Here is a 23,768-nt window from a genome sequence, read left to right as displayed (position 1 = left end):
ACAGCTTTGCACACTCTAACCATCCTCTCAACCAACTTCACCTGGAATTCTTTTCCAACAGTCTTGAAGGAGTTCCCACATATGCTGAGAACTCGCAACTCTTGTCTGCTTTTCCTTCACTCTGCGGTCCAACTCATCCCAAACCATCTGAACTGGCTTGAGGTCGGGTGATGCAGCACTCCATCACGCTCCTTCTTGGTCAAATAGCCTTTACACAGCCTGGAGGTGTGTTGGGTCATTGTCCTGTTGAAAAACAATTGATAGTACCACTATGCGCAAACCAGATGGGAGGGCAGATCGCTGCAGAATGCTGTGGTAGCAATGCTGGTTAAGTGTGCCTTGAATTCTAAATAAATCACTGACAGTGTCACTAGCAAAGCACAATCACACCTCCTCCTCCATGCTTCACGGAGGGAACTACACATGCAGAGGTCATCTGTTCACCTACTCTGCGTCTCACAAAGACATGGCAGTTGGAACCAAATATCTCAAATTTGGACTCATAAGACCAACGGTCACATGGCTCATGTTTCTTGGGCCAAGCAAGTCTCTTCTTATTGGTATACTTTAGTAGTTGTTTCTTTGCAGCAATTCGACCATGAAGGCCTGATTCACGCTGTCTCCTCTGAACAGTTGATGTTGAGATGTGTCTGTTACTTGAACTTTTGAAAGCATTTATTTGGGCTGCAATTTCTGAGGCTGGTAACTCTAATGAACTTATCCTCTGCAGCAGAGGTAACTCTTGGTCTTCCTTTCCTGTGGCGGTCCTTGTGAGAGCCAGTTTCATCATAGCGCTTTTTTGCGACTGCCCTTGAAGAAACTTTCAAAGTTCTTGAACTGTTCCGCATTGATTGACCTTCATGTCTTGAAGTAATGATGGACTGTCATTTCTCTTTGCTTATTTGAGCTTTTCTTGCCATAATATGTACTTAGTATTTTGCCAAATAGGGCTATCTTCTGTATACCACCCCTACCTTGTCACAACACAACTGATTGGCTCAAATGCATTAATAAGGAAAGAAATTCCACAAATTAACTTTTAAGAAGGCACACCTGTTAATGTAAATGCATTCCAGGTGACTACCTCATGAGGCTGGTTGAGAGAATGCAAAGAGTGTGCAAAGCAGTCATCAAGGTACAGGTTGGCTACTTCTGAAGAATCTCAAATATAAAATACATTTTGATTTGTTGAACACTTTTTTGGTTACTACATGATTCCATACGTGTTATTTCATAGTTTTGATGTCTTCACTATTGTTCTACAATGTAGAAAATAGTCCAAATAAAGACAAACCCTGGAATGACTAGGTGTGTCCAAACTTTTGACTGGTACTGTCTATATCCATTGATTCTGGAAGAATATAACTTATAAATGCCTCATGAGCTTAGTTCAACTGTCTCATCCTGTCAGAACAACAAATATAAGCTTGTTTTTCTCCAATGTTTGTAAACATTGTAAATGTAAACAAACACTGTATTGCCTCATAACATGGTTAAAACAATACTTTTGATATCATGGATGGTCGGTCCTTGCATCCATAGCTCTGTCTATTAATCTGAGTGGTTACATTTCTCCAGGCCCATCCCTCAGTTTTTAACCAAAACAGAGGAGTGCCCACCATTATGTTTTTGTTTCATCTGTGGATTTGCCTTTTACACAGCTGCATATTATCAAGATATCAAAGTGTCACCAACAAAAAGGTAAACAATAGGCCTATAGCAAATGCAGAATATGGCATTCATTTTTCACGTGTAAATATAACTTTTCAGTAGTGCTCAAAGCATGTCATTCCATGAGCGCAGCATTTATTTTTCAACTCAAATCAATGATCCCAATCAGTCCTCCATGACAACAAAATCATAAACAACAGAGTAGGGCTGGCTAATAAGTCTTTAGTTTTGGGGTTATGCTCAGGTTAAACAATTTGGCTAATCTATACTTCCATATTTCCAAGTCCTATTCTTAAGATCAAGGGGTATAACATTTATTGGAATGACTGGAATTCTGATAGACTTTGGTTTGTAATATAAATATATAATTTATTAATTTATTATTATTATTATTATATGAAGGAGAAAGAGATGGGTTAGAAGAAGCCTACATAACCAACACTTAAAGTAAAATGTAACATCCATATATGGCCAGCTATGTAAACTTGAACATTGATTTATCCTGCAATAGATCGAAAGACCAAAATCATTGATGAAGGACTGAAAAAATCGATATTTGAGTAACCTATTTTATCTGGTTCAGAGAAGGACATTCTGTGTATGTGAGCATAACTTCTGTTGCTAACATGGCTTTTCAAGAGAATGAGCAATCTGCAGATAATCTAATTTTAATGTAAACTCTTGATACATGTCCCAAACAAAACCCGCCTTTGAGTCATTAACTCCTTAACTCAGGTATTAGAAAACATTGTACCATGAAACTTTTTCAAACCGTTAATCAGGCTAAAATGCTTTGGGACTCTCGTTCCAAGCCTAGAGGAATATTGGGAGGTCATCTTTCTAAGAGTGAACAGGTAGAACATTTATTGAACGACTCTAATCTACATCGTTTCTGTTCTCTGAGACATGGCTGAAAAAACCTTCTCCAATTTCTGCCTTTAATGTCCCTGGATATTCCATATTCAATAGGGACAGGGGAGAGGGCAGAGAGGGTGGATTGCTTATGTACATGAAAGATAACTTTAAATGCAATCATATAATATGGAAATATGCCAATGACATTGAATGTATGGGGCTGAATGTCTTCCTCTCCCCTCATATGTCTCTCACTATTATTGGATTATATCGACCACCAACATCTGATATATTGTTTTATGACCATCTAAATGCCATGCTTAAAGAATGTGATCATAAGAAGGAGATCATCTTCATGGGCGATTTCAATATAATCTGGGAAAACAAAATTTACAGGAAAAAACTCAGATCACAGATTATTTCAACCTGACTCAAATAATACAAGGTCCAACCAGATTAACACAGTCATCCCAGACTCAAATTGATCTGGTGTTTACTAACAGACCTGATCGAATAATTAAGTCCATTAACTTACTAACTGGCATATCTGACCACAACGTTACACTGGTGGTTAGAAAGCTCAATAAAAAGAGACTTAAGAACCATATTAATGTGCAACAGTACGATAAGAAAATTCAGAAAAGTGAGCAGAGTGAGCAGAGTAACTACGATGCAGCTATAAGTCAAATTGACTGGTCTGATCTGTTAAGCAATGAAGACCCAGAGTCTGGATACAGAACATTTGACAGCTATTGACAAAGTGGATACTTATATTTTACTAGGAAATTTCAACGTAAACCAAGACGGAAAACCTCTCTACCATGGCTCAACGAGGACCTCTGGAGGCAGATGAGAGAATGGGATTTTTCCTTGAAAATTGCACTGAAGTCTCCAAACTATATATGCTATGATCTTCTCACATCTGATATATTGCCTCACATGCTGGTCACAAGCAGGAGCTACTATTCTGAAACCAATTGAATCACACTACAAACAAACACTTAAGATCTTTGATAACAAACCAAACAGTTACCACCATTGTCATATCATATACAAACATAATGCATTTAGTCTGGATAGCTTTAAGCAGTATGTAGATGCAAGCCTTGTCTTTAAGATCCTGCATGGTCTTGCCCCTCCACCCCTATGCTGGCAAATCATGCTCAAGGAAAGCACCTCCAGGGTAACAAGGGCAGTAACTAGAGGGGACTGCATTGTCCCTTTTCGACAGAGTAATATCGGCCAATCGGCCTTCTCTGTTAGAGCTACAATATACTGTAATGCAATGCCCATTGACTTGAGAAGCTGCACTGATTATTGTACTTTTAGAGTTGAATTGAAAACATGGCTAAAATCTATCCAAACCTGTACACATGAGTTATCTCTAGTTCCTCATATGTAAAATGACAGTTGATGATAGTGTTGTTGTTAGAATGATATATTTTTGGATGTAATGTATTTGTATTTTGTATTGTTTTAGTGAGTAGTTGTATTGTAGTTGTGTAACTGTCCTTAGCTGCGGGTGCAAATTAGCTTTTGGCTAACCCCGGCACATTTACATGGATGTTGCATTATTGTAATATTGATGTTGATTACTGTGCATTGTCCCCTATAAATAAAAAAATTAAAAGATGTCGTTCAATTGGTAACATACATTTGTGTCTTCTAAAGCCTCTTAAGGGGGAAGTAATCTAAAAGTAACTGAAAGTAATCAGATTACATTACCGAGTTTGGGTAATCCAAAAGTTACGTTACTGATTACAATTTGACAGGTAACTAGTAACTAACCAATTACATTTAGAAAGTAACCTACTCAACCCATTCTCTGGAATATTTTTGCATCTTTCATTCAAGACTCCATTTGAGATGTGTGCAGCGCAATGGACATGCACTGAGTGTACAAAACATTAGGAACAACTGCTCTTTCCATGACAGACTGACCAGGTGAATCCAGAAGAAAGCTATAATCCGTTATTTATGTCACTTGTTAAATACACTTCAATCAGTGTAGATGAAGGGGAGGAGACAGGTTAAAGAAGGATTTTTAATGTGAGCCATTACCAGCCTTTCAAAGCACTTCATGGCTAAGGACGTGAGTGCTACGGGTCTGTAGTCATTTAGGCAGGTTGCCTTTGTGTTCTTGGGCACAGGGACTATGATGGTCTGCTTGAAACATGTTGGTAGCCTTGTGAATGTTGACCTGTTTAAAGGTCTTACTCACGTCGGCTACGGAGAGCGTGATCACATAGTCGTCCAGAACAGCTGTTGGTCTCATGCATGCCTCAGCGTTGCTTGCCTCGAAGCAAACATAGAAGTGATTTAGCTCGTCTGGTAGGCTTGTCTCACTGGGCAGCTCGCGGCTGTGCTTCGCGGCTGTGCTTCCCTTTGTAGTCTGTAATAGTTTGCAAGCCCTGCCACATAAGACGAGCGTCGGAGCTGTCTTATGTGATTCGATCTTAGTCCTGTATTGATGCTTTGCCTGTTTGATGGTTTGTCGGAGGGCATATTAGGATTTCTTATAAGCTTCCGGGTTAGAGTCCCGCACCTTGAAAGTGGCAGCTCTACCCTTTAGCTCAGTGCAAATGTTGCCTGTAATCCATGGCTTCTGGTTGGGGTATGTACGTACAGTCACTGTGGGGACGACGTCCTCGATGCACTTATTGATAAAGCCAGTGACTGATGTGGTGTACTCCTCAATGCCATTGGAAGAATACCGGAACATGTTCCAGTCTGTGATAGCAAAACAGTCCTGTAGTTTAGCATCTGCTTCATCTGACCACTTTTTTATACACTGAGTTACTTGTGCTTCCTGCTTTAATTTTAGCTTGTAAGCAGGAATCAGGAGGATAGAATTGTGGCCAGATTTACCAAATGGAGGGCGAGGGAGAGCTTTGTACGCGCCTCAGTGTGTGGAGTATAGGTGCTCCAGAGTTATTTTACCTCTGGTTGCCCATTTAACATGCTGATAGAAATTAGCTAAAACTGATTTAAGTTTCCCTGCATTAAAGTCTCCGGCCACTAGGAGTGCCGCCTCTGGATGAGCGGTTTCCTGTTTGCTTATTTCCTTATACAGTTGACTGAGTGCGGTCTTAGTGCCAGCATCTGTCTGTGGTGGTAAATAAACAGCCACGAAAAGTATAGATGAAAACTCTCTTGGCAAATAGTGTAATCTACAGTTTATCATAAGATACTCTACTTCAGGCGAGCAAAATCTAGAGACTTCCTTAAATTTCGTGCACCAGCTGTTGATTACAAATATGCACAGACCCCCCACAGAATATGGCAAATTATTCAATTTAATTGCATTCTATCCATGCTGGCTTTCGCGGGCTACTGGAGACAGATAGGTGGGAGGGAATACAGGCTGTCGCCAATTAGTTCATGTGCAATTTCCCTGGGTAATGGAAACACTTCAACCACTTAATTTTTATTCAACACTAGGTTTTTGTGAAACAGTTTTTTATCGACAAGATACTTCTATTGAAAGGCACTGTAGCTGGCAATTGTTGCATCCATTTTCTATGAACTTTCTAAATGTCGAAAAATCACTGGACAAGTTCATGGAAATATTGCTAATGTGATCTTGCAGACAATGATTCAGCTTTTATCTAACTTTATTAATCAAGGACCATTCACTAGAGTAGCCTGTTCTCTAGCAGAGCAGAGTCTGTGCTTAAAGTTGAAAATCCGGCAGAAGCTGTGGGATCTTCGGCTGTCGGGAACAGGTGTCCAAAAAAGTTGGATCCGCAGCCACTGTTACTTCAATAGTCTGGAAAATACCAAAACATACACATTTTTCCATTCCTCCCACCCAACTTAGTCATTCAGATGAGGTAGAAAACATGGTCAAATACAAACAAGGTATTTATTGGTGAACTTTATTGTTCAGATCTTTGTTTGAATCGACATCACAGTGAACAGATTCATTTCAGTCCAGGTAACTGTATTTCTCGCCGAGACAAGTGCAGTGCTATAGGCCTAATGGAAGACAGCAACTGCTACTGCCTGCAGCCAGACAGACAGACGACAGAGTACATAATAATCATCTGAAAGATTTGAGGCACTTGTTGTCCAACTCATTCATTGTGAAGAGAAGTGAGATGCCGATGCTATTTGGGTGGGAAACTTCAGTTGACATCGGTGTTGTTCGACCTGGAATCGTCATCAGGCTTTATCAATAAGTGCATCGAGGACGTTTCTTCTGGGAAAGACAGGACAGGAACATGGTGAGAATACAGTATGATATAATGGCTGCGTTTACACAGGCAGCCCAATTCTGATATTTTGCCTGTGTGTGTGTATTAACCACAGTGGTAGAGTTAATTTAGGCGTGTTATGTTCAGGGACCGCAGGTCAGTTCTCTGTCCCATATGGACTCCACTCTTCTTGGGGACAATGGTGGGGTTCCAGTCTGCTGAGAAGAAATTCCTGCCAGGAGAAACCCAACAAGGGAGGGTTAGAGGACTTGCTCCTTTAACACACAGCCTGCGTCCCAAATGGCACCCTATTCCCAATATAGCTCACCAAGTTTGACCAGAGCCCCATTTGCCCTGGTCAAAGTAAGTGCACTAAATAGGGAGCCATTTAGGACACATCTGGAAATGTTACTGGAACTGCATACTGTACATAGGCCCAGGAACAGTAATCTTTACTTATTGCTAGCCGTTTATTACAATAAGGTGAGTAAAATGAGGACTTTAGTGGGAAGAAGGAGGAGAGGAATATAGGAGTGTGACTGATGGTCCATATTGCATGATGGAATTGTAGTCATAGGGCAGGTTCTGAGGGTCTCCTTTCTTCACCTTGGAAGTTCTTCTCTTTTCCTGGAAGACAAAGCAAGAGTTACAGGAGGCAGATCTCAATAGTCTCCTACACAGTCTTCAATCTGGACCGCAAAAAGCTGAATTGAGTGCGTTTGATTCGGGCTGGTACAAAAGCCCACACACTGCAACGCTCCATGGGCCAAATTGACCAGCCCCCGATCCACATGCAATGCCCATGAGGTGGATTGATGTGTGTCTCACCTGGGACCACGCTCTCCCACTGTATGGTGACGTAGCGGTCACGGTCCAACCGTGTGTGTTCGTGGTGCAGGCCCAGGGTGTGCAGCAGCTCATGGCACAGGTTCCTCGCCATACAGGTACTACCGAAGAACACAGGCTGGGCCCCGCCCTGAAAACCTACATACGACGCATAGCTAGAGGGGTAAGTGAAGAAAGAGGAAGTGAGAAGAGGAAAGGAGAGGGGATAGAAGGACAGGAAGAGTGAAAAAGGAAAGGATTGAACATAGGAGGAAAGATAGGGGGAAGTTGTGAGTTAATTGTAAACTGCTGGAATGTAGAGATTTTGTTAATGATCCCACTTTGATCAGTCTTCTGGACTCACCCTCTCCCAGAGAGGATCTATATGTAGTTCATCTCGTTGATGTATTTATAGAAGCGGATACACGTCCGGTCTGAGATCCTCCTGAATGCCGACAGGATAGTTTTCTTTCTGCCTACTGTGTGGCTCACCGGCAATCTACCATTAAACGGTGCATATCTTTCCTCACTGTGTTATAAATATGTTGTTCATCTCTCCTACTGTAGTAGACACTCACCCAGACTGTTGCAGATCTCTTATGGGACAGAGGTGACGCCATCCATCTTCGGCCAGTACGACTGCACAGCTAATCTCTCTTCCTGTAGGACGAATCAACATCACGTCTTAAATCCAGCTGTCGCTATAGTATAGGCCTCACACAAATGAAATTGTTCTACTCTTCCGATTTCATTCTATGATAGTCCATCTCAGCTATGCTCATCGTACAGCCAGAGGTGAGATCAAAATATGCAGTAGGGTAAGAGATAGCATGAGAGACCACTTAAATGAATGGCGATTTATACATTTAACTTGGCCAAATAGCTAGGCAGCAGAGAGCCGAGGCAACAAATTCTATGGTTTTTAAAAACAACGAAGAAGTAGCACAGGACCCAGACAGCAGGGATAATACTCATCAAAATCAGAACGTCTCCCTCCCGGATAGTCTCAAAAACGTGGCGATACCATCAATCACATAGAAAAATAAATAAACGTTCCTCGTCTGTCACGAATGTTGAATAAAATGATATTTGAACTTACTCTGCCGATTGTCTGTGCTGTTGGTCTTTCAGCTGATTGAAATTTTAGAAAATATCCACAGGAAAGTATTAAACGGACTACAAAACACGGGTCTGTGTGCGTGGCAATCAAGATTTTTGCTCATGACCGAAAGAACATGCATGCACAAGATGGTAGTACATGCATGCAATGCATGCATACTAACAGGCGTTTAACATGGTTTTGTGCATGTGCCAGGTGATACATTTTAACTTCAGTTCAGGCTCTAAAAAGTTGGGTCCACAATACTTTCCTGTGGATGTTTTTTCTCAAATTTCAAGCAGCAGAAGGATAAACTGCACAGACAACCGGTAGAGTAAGTTCAAGTGTAATTTTATTCAACATTCTGGCTTGTAAGAAAAATGTCTACGATTTTGCAGTGCTTTGTTTGAGACTGTATACCAATAATTGGTATCAGTCTGATTTATTAGGTAACTTTCTAGACTGCATGGTCAAAAGTCGTCTAACAGGAAGAGTAGGTCTATAACCACAGACACTACAATGTGCAGGGGCTGTTTTTTCTAAACTTTTGGGGATCAGAATGATCCAGGTTCTGTAATCCTCTTTTGCTATCCAGGATCAGATCGATCTGGCTGATTGAGATGGCTTTTCAGAAAATAAATCAGATCGGATCATTCTGATCTAGACACACAATGTCAAGATCACAGAATCCAGATTTTGTGCTTTGGGTAGGTCGCTATATTGCCATCTACTGGGCGAGTTGTTACATTTTGTTTAGTGAATAAGACCGCCAGGTTTTTCAAAACTTATCTTGATCTGAACGAGACAGATTCTGTAATCCAGGATCAGTTCAATCTGCTGTTTTGGAGCAGTTTTTTTCAAAAAATAATCAGGTAGGATCATTCTGATCCAGATACCACAATATCAAGATCACAAAATCCAGTTTCAGTGTATTGAACAGGCCTCCACCCTGCCATCTAATGGACAAGTTGTGGTAATACTTCTCTATACGGTCAGAAAAACAGATTTGCATACATTACATTAATAAAGGTACCTTGATTAAAAAATAAAGTCTGCATATCACTTATATTCAGTGGCGTCAGTTCAGCTAAACCTATACATGCAATCCTTTATTGTAAATGTGAAATTGAGGGTTAAAAAAAAGTGCTTCCCCAAACATGAAACTCACACCCCGCCAATGGATGTCGGGACTCAGGTGACGCCACAGACAGGTGAGTGTATGTGTTATCATGACCAGCCACTTTGGGGTGGACACCCACCTCTCTCATCAATGAGAGGTTTGAAATAGACAAGATGGCAGCATACACATTGTTGGAAAACTTTATGGAGCAAAACACATTTAATAACCACGCATTTTATAAATTCAAACCAACCCCCTTCAACTAGACATTGAAGTTTAGAAGACATTGGTTGTCTTCCAAGTCAGGAATTGAGGAAGTATTGACAAATTCAGGTTGGTCAAAAATTCTCTGTAGTATGTCAAACAGTAACATTACTTATCTAATGACACCCATCAGCCAGCTGGAACAGAGTAATGTCTGACTAGGCAATATTTTGTAAAGCTAATTACAGGCCTACCTGTGGCAGAGAGTAGTGTTTGTAGAACTGTCCACTGAAATAAAGAAATGTACAGTACAATAACATGGTTTTACAGTGGGGTTGGCTACATAAAATGGAAAACTGATAATAGGCCTAGCTATCACATAACGAAATGACTGGTACCCAAAGCAGACCTACAGGGAAAGTATTGGTGGAATTGTAGATGGGAACACCGCCCACTGAAATACTAAAGGGAAACGTTACATAAAAAGGGACTGCACAATAACATGGTGAACCAGTGGGCGTTTGCAGGGCTGGCTAGGGTTGCCAACTTTCTCACTACCAAATAAGGGACAAAAGGTGGTGTGCCAGTGCACAGTGCCACAGGGGTATGGTGTTGTGTGAATGAATATACACTGTATATTCTTATTCAATTGGAAAGGCAAAACGTGTGTTTATTCCATTTAGCCTATAGCTTTACTAAAACTGTATCATTATGTAAACTTATGTGAATAAACCTCCAAATAAATGATCAAAGAAATCATAATTTGGACCTTTACAACAACAACAAAACACTTTTCAAATGCAAAAGAGGAAATAGCCAGAGAGAAGTCATTACATGACAAGTCACAGTTCCCAGATATTTGACGTTCATTTTTGATCAGCTCTGTGCTACATCGGTTTCTTGAGTCTGACCATTTAACGGTCTTCAGACAGAAAATCCTCTCTACAAAGGCATTTGAGTCTGGCACACTGAGGACAAATGAGACAATCCTGAACATGTTGATCAAGTTGGCTTTCTCTAGGTTTTGGTAAACTGCCACCCACTTCTCACTGGTGGATTTTGTGGTATCCTGTCTGGCTTTCTGTATTTCCTCCCGGCTAGTACAAAACTCTTCATAGAGTTGGTCCATACTGACTGTCTCTGTCATTTTGATGGCAACTACCACCTGCTCCAGGTCAGTAAAGGAGAGCTCCTCAGAGGACGATTGGTTTCAGTTTCACCAATACATTTTCTGGTGAGAAATCAAACCACTTGTCAATGTAGGTAATGACAGTGTCATAGAACTTCACAGTCCTGTTGCTGCTTGGACCTTTGTGCTGACAATTGTTTGTCCATCAGCTGCTTGGTCTGGTATCAGAAAAAAAAACAGTCCTGTTTCAGCTGAAGCATCTTACATTTTGGACTTCCTCGTAAACATCTGTGACGCAGAGCGTTGTTTCCTCCAGCTTTTTTACGAGTTGGCAAAAACACACCCACTTTGTGGAAAAAGCACAAATCTCAGCAGCTTTCGTTTTTTCTTCATACTCAAAAATACTCTTCAGTGCCACAGGACAGGTCTCCCTAAGGGACCTGAAGTATGATGTAAGAGCTGGCCAGCTTTGCTGGAGACGATCGACAGCTGGATGGAGAGAGCCATCGTGTGCAAACATGTCGCAGGATTTCAATCCACTCAATGTCAACAAAGGCAAAAAAATGCACGCAGTTCCTCTCGTCGGGAAGCAGATACTGATAAGTGGCTGTAGATCTGTAAAACAATTGTCTCAATATCCACTGACTGCTGATCGCAGGCGTGCTTGCAGGCATTATGAGCTATGTGAGCTGGGCAATTAGCTTTCAGAATGCGATTGTTGGCACTGCTCAATAACTTGTAAAAGGAGGTGTTTTCCAATTATGTCAGTTTCCGCAGTAGACGTCACGAAGAATGCACCTATATTGCTAACACCTTTCGCTAGCGTGGCCTTCTTGTGCATTTCTGTGGATGCATGCTGAGTTAGGTCATTCTCCCCTTCATGGCCAATTGAGAATTCCCGACGCATAAAGTACTGACAGCTTTCGTCGAGTCACCACTGACGGGCTTAACCCACGTCTTTTTTGCTTCACATTGTTTGTTGTCGGTGCAGTCTTTTTTGCATGTTTATCCATATTTCCTTGATATGCCAAACCGACCGAACAATAACAGAAATTACTTTGCAGGAATTGGCGCGTTTACACTATACTGTGATTGGATGAATATACGGGACAAGGGAGGTCCCATATGGAAAAAAACAATTTAGCCCAATATAAGGGTCATCCCGGCTGGTCGGGACAGTTGGCAACCCTATGGCTGGTTTACATCAATTCGAAAACAGTCAAAAGAGAGGATGTAACAAATGAATCTGGTCCTATTTTGGACAATCCAGATCAGACGCCAACGCATGGTGCAACGATGATTGCACACCAGGATTGGGGAGAAAAGAGCCAAAGCAACTGCACAAACACATTCGTGCAGCACTCACGAAAGAAAAGTGCATGTGTGATCACTTGTTATTATAAATTCTCAACCTCATCAACAGATGGCGGTAATGGTCTATCGAGTCATTTTCCTGTTATTTCCACCAAAGGAAGAAGAAGAATGTGGCTTCCGGCTAAACAGTAAACACATGTGGCAGCGATAGTTTTACACTTTAGGTGAGTTTATAACAGATAAATATATTCTGATCACATTATTTAACTGAATTCATCAGTTTCTGAATTTCTGCGAATATATTTCGCTCCAGATTGTGTTCATAACTCCGCTGAAAAGGACTCTTAGAGTAATGCTAGCCACTGTAAACTAGCCATGCTAGCAACTATTCACGTTATCTAGCTAGCAAGTTTATTTGCAGCCTCTATCCTAACCGTTGTTTTTATAGCTGAGCAGTTAATGTGTATATACATGAAGCTGAAGTTAGTTATTAGATACATATTTATATACCACTTTGTATTTTGAGATGAATGACCACTGCTTTTGCTAGATCGGTCTAGGGGGAAATTCACCATACTCCCGAGTCCCTAATGGTTTTTTCCATTTCTCATCTGTCTCCCTCATATCTCTCTATATGTGTACCCCAGGTGTTCCAGCAATGACGCGATGGGCCAGAGCCAACAACGTCCACAAACACAAACCTGCTGAGGCAACGCCCTGGAGCCAGCTTAGAACCAGAGGGGGAGGAGCAGGGAGGGGTCGTCCAGGCCCTTTTGGAGGTTCAGGAGGTGCTAGCTCTAGCCATGGTCCTGGGGGTTGGGGAAGAGGAGGGGGAGACCCTCTGAGGCGAACGCAGCTCGGCGATGCTGGGATTAAGAAGCCCTGTCGGAAGAAGAAAGACTACGACAATGAGGATGTGAACGGCTTCATGGAATACCTTCAGAGTGGCGGGGCTGGGGCGTCCAGGGGAGGCGGAGGGGCAGGGATGGAGGGACTCAGGGAAGAGGTAGAGACAGCCCTGAAGAAAGACAGGAGGAGAGAGGACAGGAGGATGAAGAGACAGGATGACAAGAAGAGCAACATGGTGAGTAAGATGGGCAGAGATCAAGAGTCGAGTGACTAAGTTTCCAATGTTGCTAATAATAGTGACACTCAACCTTGTGATGTTGTCTTACTCTCTTATCTCTTCCTTCTTTCTTACCTCTTTCTCTCTCCCTGTCTCCCCCTCCCCAGGTGTGTTTTAACTGTAGGAAGCCTGGCCACGGGTTGGCTGACTGTCCGGAGGCGGACCGAGACGAGGAGATGGGAAGGGACATCTGCTACCGCTGTGGATCCACAGAACACGAGATCCAACGCTGCCGCGCTAAAATAGATCCTGCTCTAGGTGTGTGTGTGTGTGTGTGTGTGTGTGTGTGTGTGTGTGTGTGTGTGTGTGTGTGTGTGTGTGTGTGTGTGTGTGTGTGTGTGTGTGTGTGTGTGTGTGTGTGTGTGTGTGTGTGTGTTGTCCTGACTCCTGGTTGTGTTCTATAATTCAATTTAGATTTGTTCCGATTGTTATTCTTTCTGAACAAAAATATTAACTCAACATGGAACAGCTTCAGGGATTTTACTGAGTTTCAGTTCATATAAGCAAACCAGTCAATTGAAATGAATTCATGAGGCTCTAATCTATGGATTTCACATGACTCGGCAGGGGTGCAGCCATGGGTGGCCCTTGGAGGGCGTACGCCCACCTACTTGGGAGCCAGGCCAACCCTCTGGGGAGCCAGGCCCAGCAGTCAGAATGAGTTTTTCCTCACAGAAGGGCTTTACTACAGACAGAAATACTCCTCCGTTTCATCGGGTGGCTGGTCTCAGACAATCACGCAGGGGAAGAAGCCGGATGTGGAGGTCCTTCTTCCCCTTCACCTATTTTTGTGCGTATGGAACATTTCTGGGATCTTTTATTTCAGCTCATGAAACATGGGACCAACACTTTACATGTTACGTTTTATATTTTTGTTCAGTATGTGTATATATATATATATATATATATATATATATATACACTTTTCCACATTTTGTTACGTTACAGCCTCATTCTAAAATGGATGATATTGTTTTTTCCCCCCTAATCAATCTACACACTACCCCATAATGACAAAGCAAAAACAAGTTTTTAGAATTTTTTTCTTATGTATTACAAAAAGAAATATCACATTTTATATAAGTATTCAGACCCTTTACTCAGTACTTTGTTCTAGCACCTTTGGTAGCGATTACAGCCTCGGGTCTAATTGTGTATGATGCTACAAGCTTGGCCCACCTGTATTTGGGGAGTTTCTCCCATTTGTCTCTGCAGATCCTCACAAGCTCTGTCAGGTTGGATGGGGAGCATCGCTGCACAGCTATTTTCAGGTCTCCGGAGATGTTCGATCGGGTTCAAGTCCAGGCTCTGGCTGGGCCACTCAGACATTCAGAGACTTGTCCCGAAGGCACTCCTGCGTTGTCTTGGCTGTGTGCTTAGGGTCGTTGTCCTGTTGGAAGGTGAACCTTCGCTTCAGTCTGAGGTCCTGAGCGCTCTGGAGCAGGTTTTCATCTCTCTGTACTTTGTTCCATTCATCTTTGCCTCGATCCTGACTAGTTTCCCTGTCCCTGCCACTGAAAAACATCCCCACAGCATGATGCTGCCACCACCATGCTTCACCGTAGGGATGGTGCCATGTTTCCTCCAGACATGACGCTTGGCATTCAGGCCAAAGAGTTCAAGCTTGGTTTCATCAGACCAGAGAATCTTGTTTCTCATGGTCTAAGAGTCTTTAGGTGCCTTTTGGCAAACTCCAAGCGGCTGTCATGTGCCTTTTACAGAGGAGTGGCTTCCGTCTGGCCACCCTACCATAAAGGCCTGATTGGTGGAGTGCTGCAGAAATGGTTGTCCTGGAAGGTTCTCCCATCTCCACAGAGTAACTCTGGAGCTCTGTCAGTGACCATCGGGTTCTTGGTCACCTCCCTGACCAAGGCCCTGCTCCCCTGATTGCTCAGTTTGGCCGGGAGGCCAGCTCTAGGAACACTCTTGGTGGTTCCAAACTTCGTCCATTAAAGAATGATGGACACCACTGTGTTCTTGGAGACCTTCAATGCTGCAGACATTTTTTGGTACCCTTCCCCATATCTGTGCCTTGACACTATCCTGTCTTGGAGGTCTACGGCCTGGTTTTTGCTCTGACATGCCTTGTCAACTGTGGGACCTTACATATACAGTTGTGTGCCTTTCAAAACCATGTCCAATCAATTGAATTTAGCATAGCTGGACACCAATCAAGATGTAGAAACATCTCAAGGATGATCAATGGATTTGATTTAATGTGTGTTTGTTTTTCTCGCTCTCACTCTCAGGGGAATACCCGTATGCCAAGTGTTTCATCTGTAGTAAGACTGGTCACCTGTCCAGGTCCTGCCCAGACAACCCCAAAGGACTGTACGCCGCAGGTACAACACATGCACTCTCACAATATACTAAACTCTGCTAATAAATCAAACTGTGAATCCATAACATTGTCTCCTCCCTTTCTGTCTGTAGGAGGCTGTTGCCGTGTGTGTGGTTCAGTAGAGCACTTCCAGAAGGATTGTCCCGAGCACCAGGCTGCATGTGAGTAACCAGGCGCCATCTCTCTACATCAGGATTGTCTGTTCGACAGACCCATTTTCCCCTGCCGCGTCACGAAATGTTGCGCTCGCTTTACAGATTCAGAATAAAGCTTTTACCCGACAGTGGATTCGATCGCATGCAACTTCAAATGCAGCTCATGCAAGTTGACAAATAAGTCATCAAGGCGGTTATCGTTTACAACATCGCAATGTCATCAGGGGTTTGACTAACTAACGTTAGCAAGCCAGCGAGGCATGGTAAAATATCCCAAATAGAGCTAGATAAAGCCAGAAGAATTCTAAACGTATCATTAGCTGTAGCCATCAGTTTTGCCTGTTCCCATTGTCGTCACTCACTCACTGTTAAGTTTGTCATGGTCCTGACTTTAGCGTCAGCTAACCTGCTACGGAGCTTTTTGGCCAGCATCACTCGAACGTGACGCCTGTTTGTATACCAAAAATGGGTCCATGCACTACATTTCTCTACGAACATTCCCTTTGTCATTTCCATTCAAGATATCTATCTGAACGTCCGTTTTGCATATGTTCTATTTCATCTATCTGAACGCTCTGTACAGTTTGTCCTTTTACACGCTCCCAAGATATTATGTGACTGACGGGTGTTTGTCCAATCCCCCTGTAGCTAACCAAGTGACCTTGGGCTGGCTGTCCAATAACATGAGTGCCGACCACGAGGAAGTGCACGTGCCTGTGAAGAAAGCCCCGCCCAAACGGGCCAAGGTAGTGGTCTTCTGACCTGCCAATCCACGCAGAGGACTCACCAGATTGGACAGGACTGACAGCGATAGAGCGAACTACACATCCCAAGACTTGAATCCACGAAGGGCGTTCATTCTGTCACCGTTCTCTCTCTCGGAGCTTTGAAAAACAACACCCATAGTCAGGGAAAATGGAGAGCTACTCTTGACTGCCATTTTGGAAAGCGCCCTCTGTGGTCTCACACCCTGGACTCTGTGTATAGGACTGGAAATGATTTGTATGGATGGGACTAGGCTGGAGCCTGTAGCCTGTGTATACTAGCTAGCGGGTTGCTCCTGTATCTAAAGATGTGTTTTTATATCTCGGTATCCATCTGTGTCTCATGTTTGGTGGTGTGTTCTCTCATCCATCCCCAGGTGTCTGTGAAACAAAAAGGTAAAAAAATCTAGGTTTTATTTGCTATTCACAGAATTTCGTTTTGTCACAGAGTATCATTATTACTGCACGTTCACTCGCATCAACATCTGAAATATTCATTGCAAAATTCAATAAATAAGACCTATATTACATACATTTGCTGTGACCAAGACATTTTGGGTTATTCGGGAAACGCCGTTGTAAATGGGACACCTGTATTAGCAGCCGCTCGACTAGAGACGTGTTTTGGTCTCGTTAAAATCACGAGTCTCCAGATGGTACCAACTCAACCATCAGACGCAGGTTTAGTGTGTGTGTGTGTGTGTGTGTGTGTGGTGCGTCTCTCTCCAGGAAGGTGGTACATGCACTAGCCGTCTCCTCCGCAGACTTAGACCAGGCTACATGCTACATGCGGCAACACGCCTGACGTCACCTGGTTGTGGTAACACACCTGGAACACGTGGTTTTAACACATTTTATCTGATTTGTGAGGGCTAGCGATCGTCAAGGACAACAACCACCCGAGCCACTGCCTGTTCACCCCGCTATGATCCAGAAGCCGAGGTCAGTACAGGTGCGTCAAAGCTGGGGCCGGGAGACTGGGGGAAAAACGCCTTCAATCTCAAGGCCATCGCTGTTAAATAGCCATCACTAGCACAGAGGCTGCAGCCCTATGTACATAGACTTAATCACTGGCCTTAATAGAACTAGTCACTTTAATAACGTTTACATATTTTGCATTACTCATCTCATAAGTATATACTGTATTCTATCCTATTCTACTGTTTCTTAGTCTATGCCACTCTGACATTTCTCGTCAAAGTATTTATATATTAATTCCATATATTCTTAATACTTTAGATGTGTGCTAAACACACGTGTGTGTGTGACCAAGAAAATGTGATTTAATGAAGACAATGAAAGCTAACAGGTTCTACTGTGCGTATTAATGGCTTCTGCAGTGTTTGTGTGTAAGCCTCGCCCTGCAGCTGTTGAGTCCCAGGCTGTGGATGAGGAACCCGGCACACGTGGCCTCGCAACCGTCCACAGGGGGAACTGTTTTCACGGTTACAGACCTCAGGGCTACCACATAGGGGTCCCTGTAAAAGACAAAACACACATTCTTCTAAAGCAGGGGTGCCAAACGTATTCCACGGAGGGCCGAATCTCTGCGGGTCTTTTTCTTTTTCCTTTCAGTTAAGACCTAGAAAACCAGAGGTGAGGGGAGTTCCTTACTAATTAGTGACCTTAATTCATCAAGTACAAGGGTGGAGCGAAAATCCGCAGATACTTTGCCCTCCGTGGAATGAGTTTGACACGGAAACCTTCACCCGTCGTTGCAGGGCTGTCTCTGACAACAGGAACACGAAGTCTCGGCTCTTGCCTCCGTTGATAGGGGGGGCATTTAATGTGGTACACCGTCTCCTCATCGTCCCCCTCTACCTCCTCACAGCTCCTACAAGGAGAAGGGAGTGTGAGAGGTTAAAGGTCAAGTTAGTTTAATGAACATGAAGCTCTGTGTCGCTCATACTAACAGCAAAATGTGGCTGGTGGCACCTTAACTGGGGAGGACGGGCTCAGTAATGGCTTGAATGGAATGGTAACGAATTTACAGGTGACTTACAGATAGTGTGTGTCCCAAAGAGGTCGCAGTGTGAGGTCAGCCAATAGGGTGAAGGCATGGAGGGCAGAGGTCATGACCATCTGAACTTGGACACAAAGCAGCTCCTCCTCATGGACATACACACCGATCTGGGAACATACACACAACATGGGAAGGAAACTAAAAGGACAAAGAATCCCCTTTACAAAATTGCCATATAGTGTCTCCATTCATGCATTGGTGTGTGTTTTTCACCCTGTCATTGATGCTGTTGGCTTCCCAGTCTTGTTTCCCAGCCAGTACAGTCAGAGCTGCTACATTGTTATAGCCCAGATACACCTGCAGGGGGCGATAGGAGACAGACGGTAGTGATGTGCGGGTTGACTCATAACCTTCAGTCCCCGTGTATATATCCATGGGGTGGATGGGTTTAAGGTCATGAAATATTGTGTGGATGAAGGGCGGGCGTGTCGAGTAAAGAGAAAACAATTAATAATAAAATCCATAGTTCTTGTGTAATTCATATCTTTAAGCCTACATTGAGTTTTTTTCATTCTTTTTTATCTGGCATTGGCGCATAAGTCTAAGCTTTGCTGCGTGCCAAATAGGCCTACACACCAATCGCCAAATGCTTTTGGGAACTTGGCCGGAGAACGTTAACATCGATTCAGAGGCGACAAGGACAGAGTTTAATTCAAAAAGAGAAGAGCTGCAAAATGGAGAGTTGAAAATAAAGATAAACGAAGGCCAGAAAAGCAACGTTTCAGAAAGATGTGGTGAACTGGTAAAAGAGGATGATAGCTGTGTGATGACTGTGAGGCGCTATACAAATTCGTCAAATCAGGAGACGGGGACCACAACACCGGCACGTCATAAAAAGGGAACTGTACAGCGCATTTTCTGTATTTGCTGGTTAGGGTCGGGTGCGGGCCTCAGACGTTCACTTTAACACAAGTCGGTGGTTGCAGATGGGTTATTCGCAATTGCGAGTGGCTACGGGTGAACAAATAGCTGACCCCGTGCATCACTAACAGACAGTCAGCGGGGAAATAATGAGGCTGAACTAAAAGCGTATCTCGGCTTTAGTCGACTTGTCATCTGGCAAGGCAGCGATGTGGTTGAATGTAAAATCAGTCAGGTACAAGGCTAACTTAGTTAGATTGATGGGTGCTGGTAGTGTCATGTTCATTAGATGGTTGTAGTACCTGGTTCCTTTTATCCCAGGGGACAGAGATAGGAGCCTCCTTACAGGACAGGATGTGCTTTCTAGCCATCAATAATTATCTTCCTTACGATGGCAGACAGGTATCTCCTCTCCCCGTCCTGGATGGTGGATGTAACTTGGGGGAAAGGTAGGTACGTCTCCAGGTGTGTTAGCCAGCTGGTAGATGAGGAAGGCGCTGTTGATGTGACGCGCTTTGTTCGCGGTCCACTCCTCACAGTTATAGGCCTCCACTCGGACACCTACCTCAATACTACACACACGGGCACACACATATTTTAAATACTGTGCCAACTACATTTCCATGGGATCCAATTATCTGAACGGGAATTCATATGACTAGACATGTTACCTGTTGTTAAATGTGTTGTTGACCACAGCCTTAGAGACCAGTCTGTCTCCTACAGAGGAAGGACCCCTGAAGCGGAACATGTCTACAGACCTCAGAGAAGGGAAGGGGCCACACAAACGACTGGAGAGAGAGAGAGAGAGAGGGCTAGTTGGGTGTGTGTACCTACACTCTTCGGCTGTCCCCACAGGACAGGGGTAGGCAACCCTGGTCCTGGAGTGACGCAGTATTTTTTTGATTTAACCAACCTGGGAGACCGGGTGTGTTGAATTTGGGCAATCACTCAACTGACAGATTAGCTCCATCTGGTGTTGTGCCTAGTTGGAACAAACATCCTGCAGTACCTGCAGCACACCAGGAACAAGGTTGCCTTCCCCTGCCATAGGAGAACCCTTTTATGGGTTCTACATGGAACCAAAAAGGGCTATCCTATGGGGACAGCCATAGAACCCTTTTAGATAGAGGGTACCTGGCTGCCACTGTGGCTGCGTTCTCCATCCAAGCCATGATTTGTCCTCCGAAGGTGTTGCCGTGGTGATTAGCGTGTGGAGGCAGGACCAACTCGACGCTCTCCACATGCGTGAACTCTGTGGACACGGCAGACAGCGGGTCTCTCCTGCTACACCCACCTGGAGAGGAACAGGTACAGACATGGAGAGGCAGTTACACATCTAGTACATCTAATCACCAACTCAGCCATAGCCCTCAGACAGAGATGTAGATAGCCTCATCGTGTGCATCTGACAAAAAGCATTACACGCCAGAGAACTGTACCAAACAGACTCTCGATCTCTCCTCCATCTCAGCTGCAAAAGGTATTTATTTGTTTAGAATTGCCCCTTGAACATGAGTGTCAATATGACAAAGTTTAATTCAGGGCAAGATAAATCAAGTAAAGCTACAGATTAGGACACGTAATCCCAGGCTGACACACACACACACAAAAGTTCAGAGAGAGAATGAGAGAGAGAGAGACAGACTGACCGCAGGGTACTGCACGTCTGTTCGTTGTGGAGACGGAGTCTTCGTCTCTCTGAGGCCAGAGAATGCTGCAGCTGCTCCTCTGCAGAACCCAGGTTTTCCACCGGCTGCAACACCACCTTTTTTGGTCCCGCTGGCTTTCCAACAATGGTGGAGTAAGCCACACATACCAACCTCTCCACATGTTCCCTCACATCCTGCACCGACACACGGATTCCTACATACACACACACATATTGTTATATTAAAAAATTTAAATAAACATTGTGTACAGGCACGCGTGCATGCATGTGTAAATGCATGTGTGTGTTTGTATGTGTGCGTAGTCTTACCTCCATGCTTGTGGTGAACGTTCTATTGACTTGATGGTGATCACCTGACCAACCCTGCAAACAACGTTCGAAATATTGAAAAAGTTATATTACGCATTTGATTGATTGATTGATTGATGCGTACCTGTCAGTCTCCTCAAACTGGATGTCGTCCATGGAGAGTGTCACACACGCCATCCCAGCATGACGTTCAGCTAAGGGACAAACACATACACACACTGTTTATCTATATATTTATCTATATTTAATCTCTCCAACTGGGGCAGTACTACGATTACAGCGACATTACAATCATTAACATCCGCATGGGGGATAACACAAAGCTATTATTATGTGTTACTGTGCACACACGTGTAGAAGAATTCTAGTAGGTGAGGGGTCAGTGCACTGCTGTTACCCTGTCTGTCCAGTGATGGCCACGGAAGGTCAGCTCTGTCACACGCACTTTTGTGTAATGGAGTCGGTGTGTGTGTGAGGTGGCAGACACTACCTCTGACATCTTTTCCATTTCCATTCCTTTATGTTTGTACTCTAACACTGTTCGCAGGCTCTATCTTCTTACGCACTCACATTTAATCAGTGTTTACACCAGAGAAAAAACTCCCCACTTGATACAGTACATGTATTTACCTAAAAAGGGGAATAGCAGACCAAAAACTGTCTGAAACTTCAGACTGTCTCCATGCACTTTAGGTTTACTCGGCTATATTTTTTGCAAGGCACCAAAAAAAACACAGACAGACCAGTGAGGCATTTGAGTAGCTGCCCAGCACTCAGGTCTCCTTGGTGATCTGCATGGCATGGCTGGATAGACTGGCACATCTGGACATCTATAGGAGCTGGGGTCTGCCCAAGACCTGAGCCCAGAAGAGAAGCACCCTGACCGGTTACGGTGCCAGACCAATGCCTCTGAATCTCTTGGTCCTTATGGGGCTCCACAGGGCCTGACCCCCGGCGTACACCCAGGATCTGAGCACCCTGAGCAGGCGGAGGGACAGACCGAGGCCCCTTCAGATCCTGGAGGTAGCAGTTCTCCAGACTGAAGCCATTCTGGAGGCTCTGGGTCATCATTACCCTATTGCTTCTGTGTGCAGCGAGTGTAGAGAAAATGAGTAGCCTGTGTACGAGCCTCATTCAGTCCCTAAGTGTGAGCAAGTGAGTGAAAGGGCAGTGACAATCACATACCCTTTAAGTAAAAGTAACCCAGCCTTGTCCCTCCCTCCTCTCGATCGGTAAACCTTATCTGTGGCTTGGAACTCTATAATGAAGTAACACAAACACCGGTTCACAGTATGGCAATGAGTTCCGATAACAACCTCTGTCTGTTTGATGACACACCCACGTGTGGCGCGCATACACACACACCCCAGCATTGGGGGGGTCTGGCAATGGGGATGGAAAACTGGACAGGACACTGTCACCAAACAACAGCAAACTTATGATATGACATACAATCCTCTACATTCCTGAGACGTGGCTGGTACACGCACACACATAGACACACACACACTGCATGTGGACTCTGACTGATCAGATTGATGATAGTACTCGCGACCCCAGAATAGACCAATAATATCTATCTGGAGACTGAAGTAACTACCAGAGATTATTAAAACAGTATCAAAGCGTTTTAGGAGCGATAGATATTTTTTTTTAGCATAAAATACCATACAGCTTCACAAACATGTTTTAATTGACATACAACTTTGAAAGCTAGCTAGCAAACAAATCTTGAGGGTTTTGCTATCTGGTTTGTGAGTGGTGTTTTTCTGCATTCATGCACGTCAACAACAAAAAATCTCAAGCCTAACACAGCTACAGACGGAATTGAGGAGAACTAACACAGCATGTTAGAAGAATGAGGTTAACCCTCCTGTTGTGTTTGTTTCATGTTAATTCATTCTGTGTTCCCGGTCCAAAATGACCGCCCCATTATAGCTGATTATAAATCCATAATAATCCATATATTATCACCTAATGTTGTGTTAGATCTTTTTATCAACTTAAGTTCTTGTGAGCATTACAAGTTCTGAACTTCCGTTTGCTATTTATGGCCTGTAGGCCTCATTGACCTGAGCTCATACAACTCGTCTTTGAGTAAAAA

General features: G+C 43.7%; 1 protein-coding gene and 1 pseudogene across 1 annotated transcript; one reads left to right on the top strand and one right to left on the bottom strand.

Annotated features, from left to right (window-relative positions):
- Window positions 1–12,481: 12,481 nt before the first annotated feature.
- On the top strand, window positions 12,482–17,333 carry zcchc9 (zinc finger, CCHC domain containing 9). The gene is made up of 6 exons (XM_071363557.1): window positions 12,482–12,637; window positions 13,061–13,497; window positions 13,647–13,797; window positions 15,789–15,881; window positions 15,973–16,041; window positions 16,684–17,333. Exons 2-6 carry the CDS (start codon window positions 13,072–13,074, stop codon window positions 16,794–16,796), a joined length of 852 nt encoding a protein of 283 aa, XP_071219658.1. The 5' UTR covers window positions 12,482–12,637; window positions 13,061–13,071; the 3' UTR covers window positions 16,797–17,333.
- Window positions 16,968–22,732, bottom strand: LOC139551688 (acetyl-coenzyme A thioesterase-like; annotated as a pseudogene).
- Window positions 22,733–23,768: the final 1,036 nt, after the last annotated feature.

Source organism: Salvelinus alpinus, chromosome 24 (assembly GCF_045679555.1).
Source record: "Salvelinus alpinus chromosome 24, SLU_Salpinus.1, whole genome shotgun sequence".
NCBI classification, from domain to species: Eukaryota; Metazoa; Chordata; class Actinopteri; order Salmoniformes; family Salmonidae; genus Salvelinus; species Salvelinus alpinus.
Note: the sequence above shows the minus strand (reverse complement) of the source record. Positions and strands in the feature narration are given on the sequence as shown.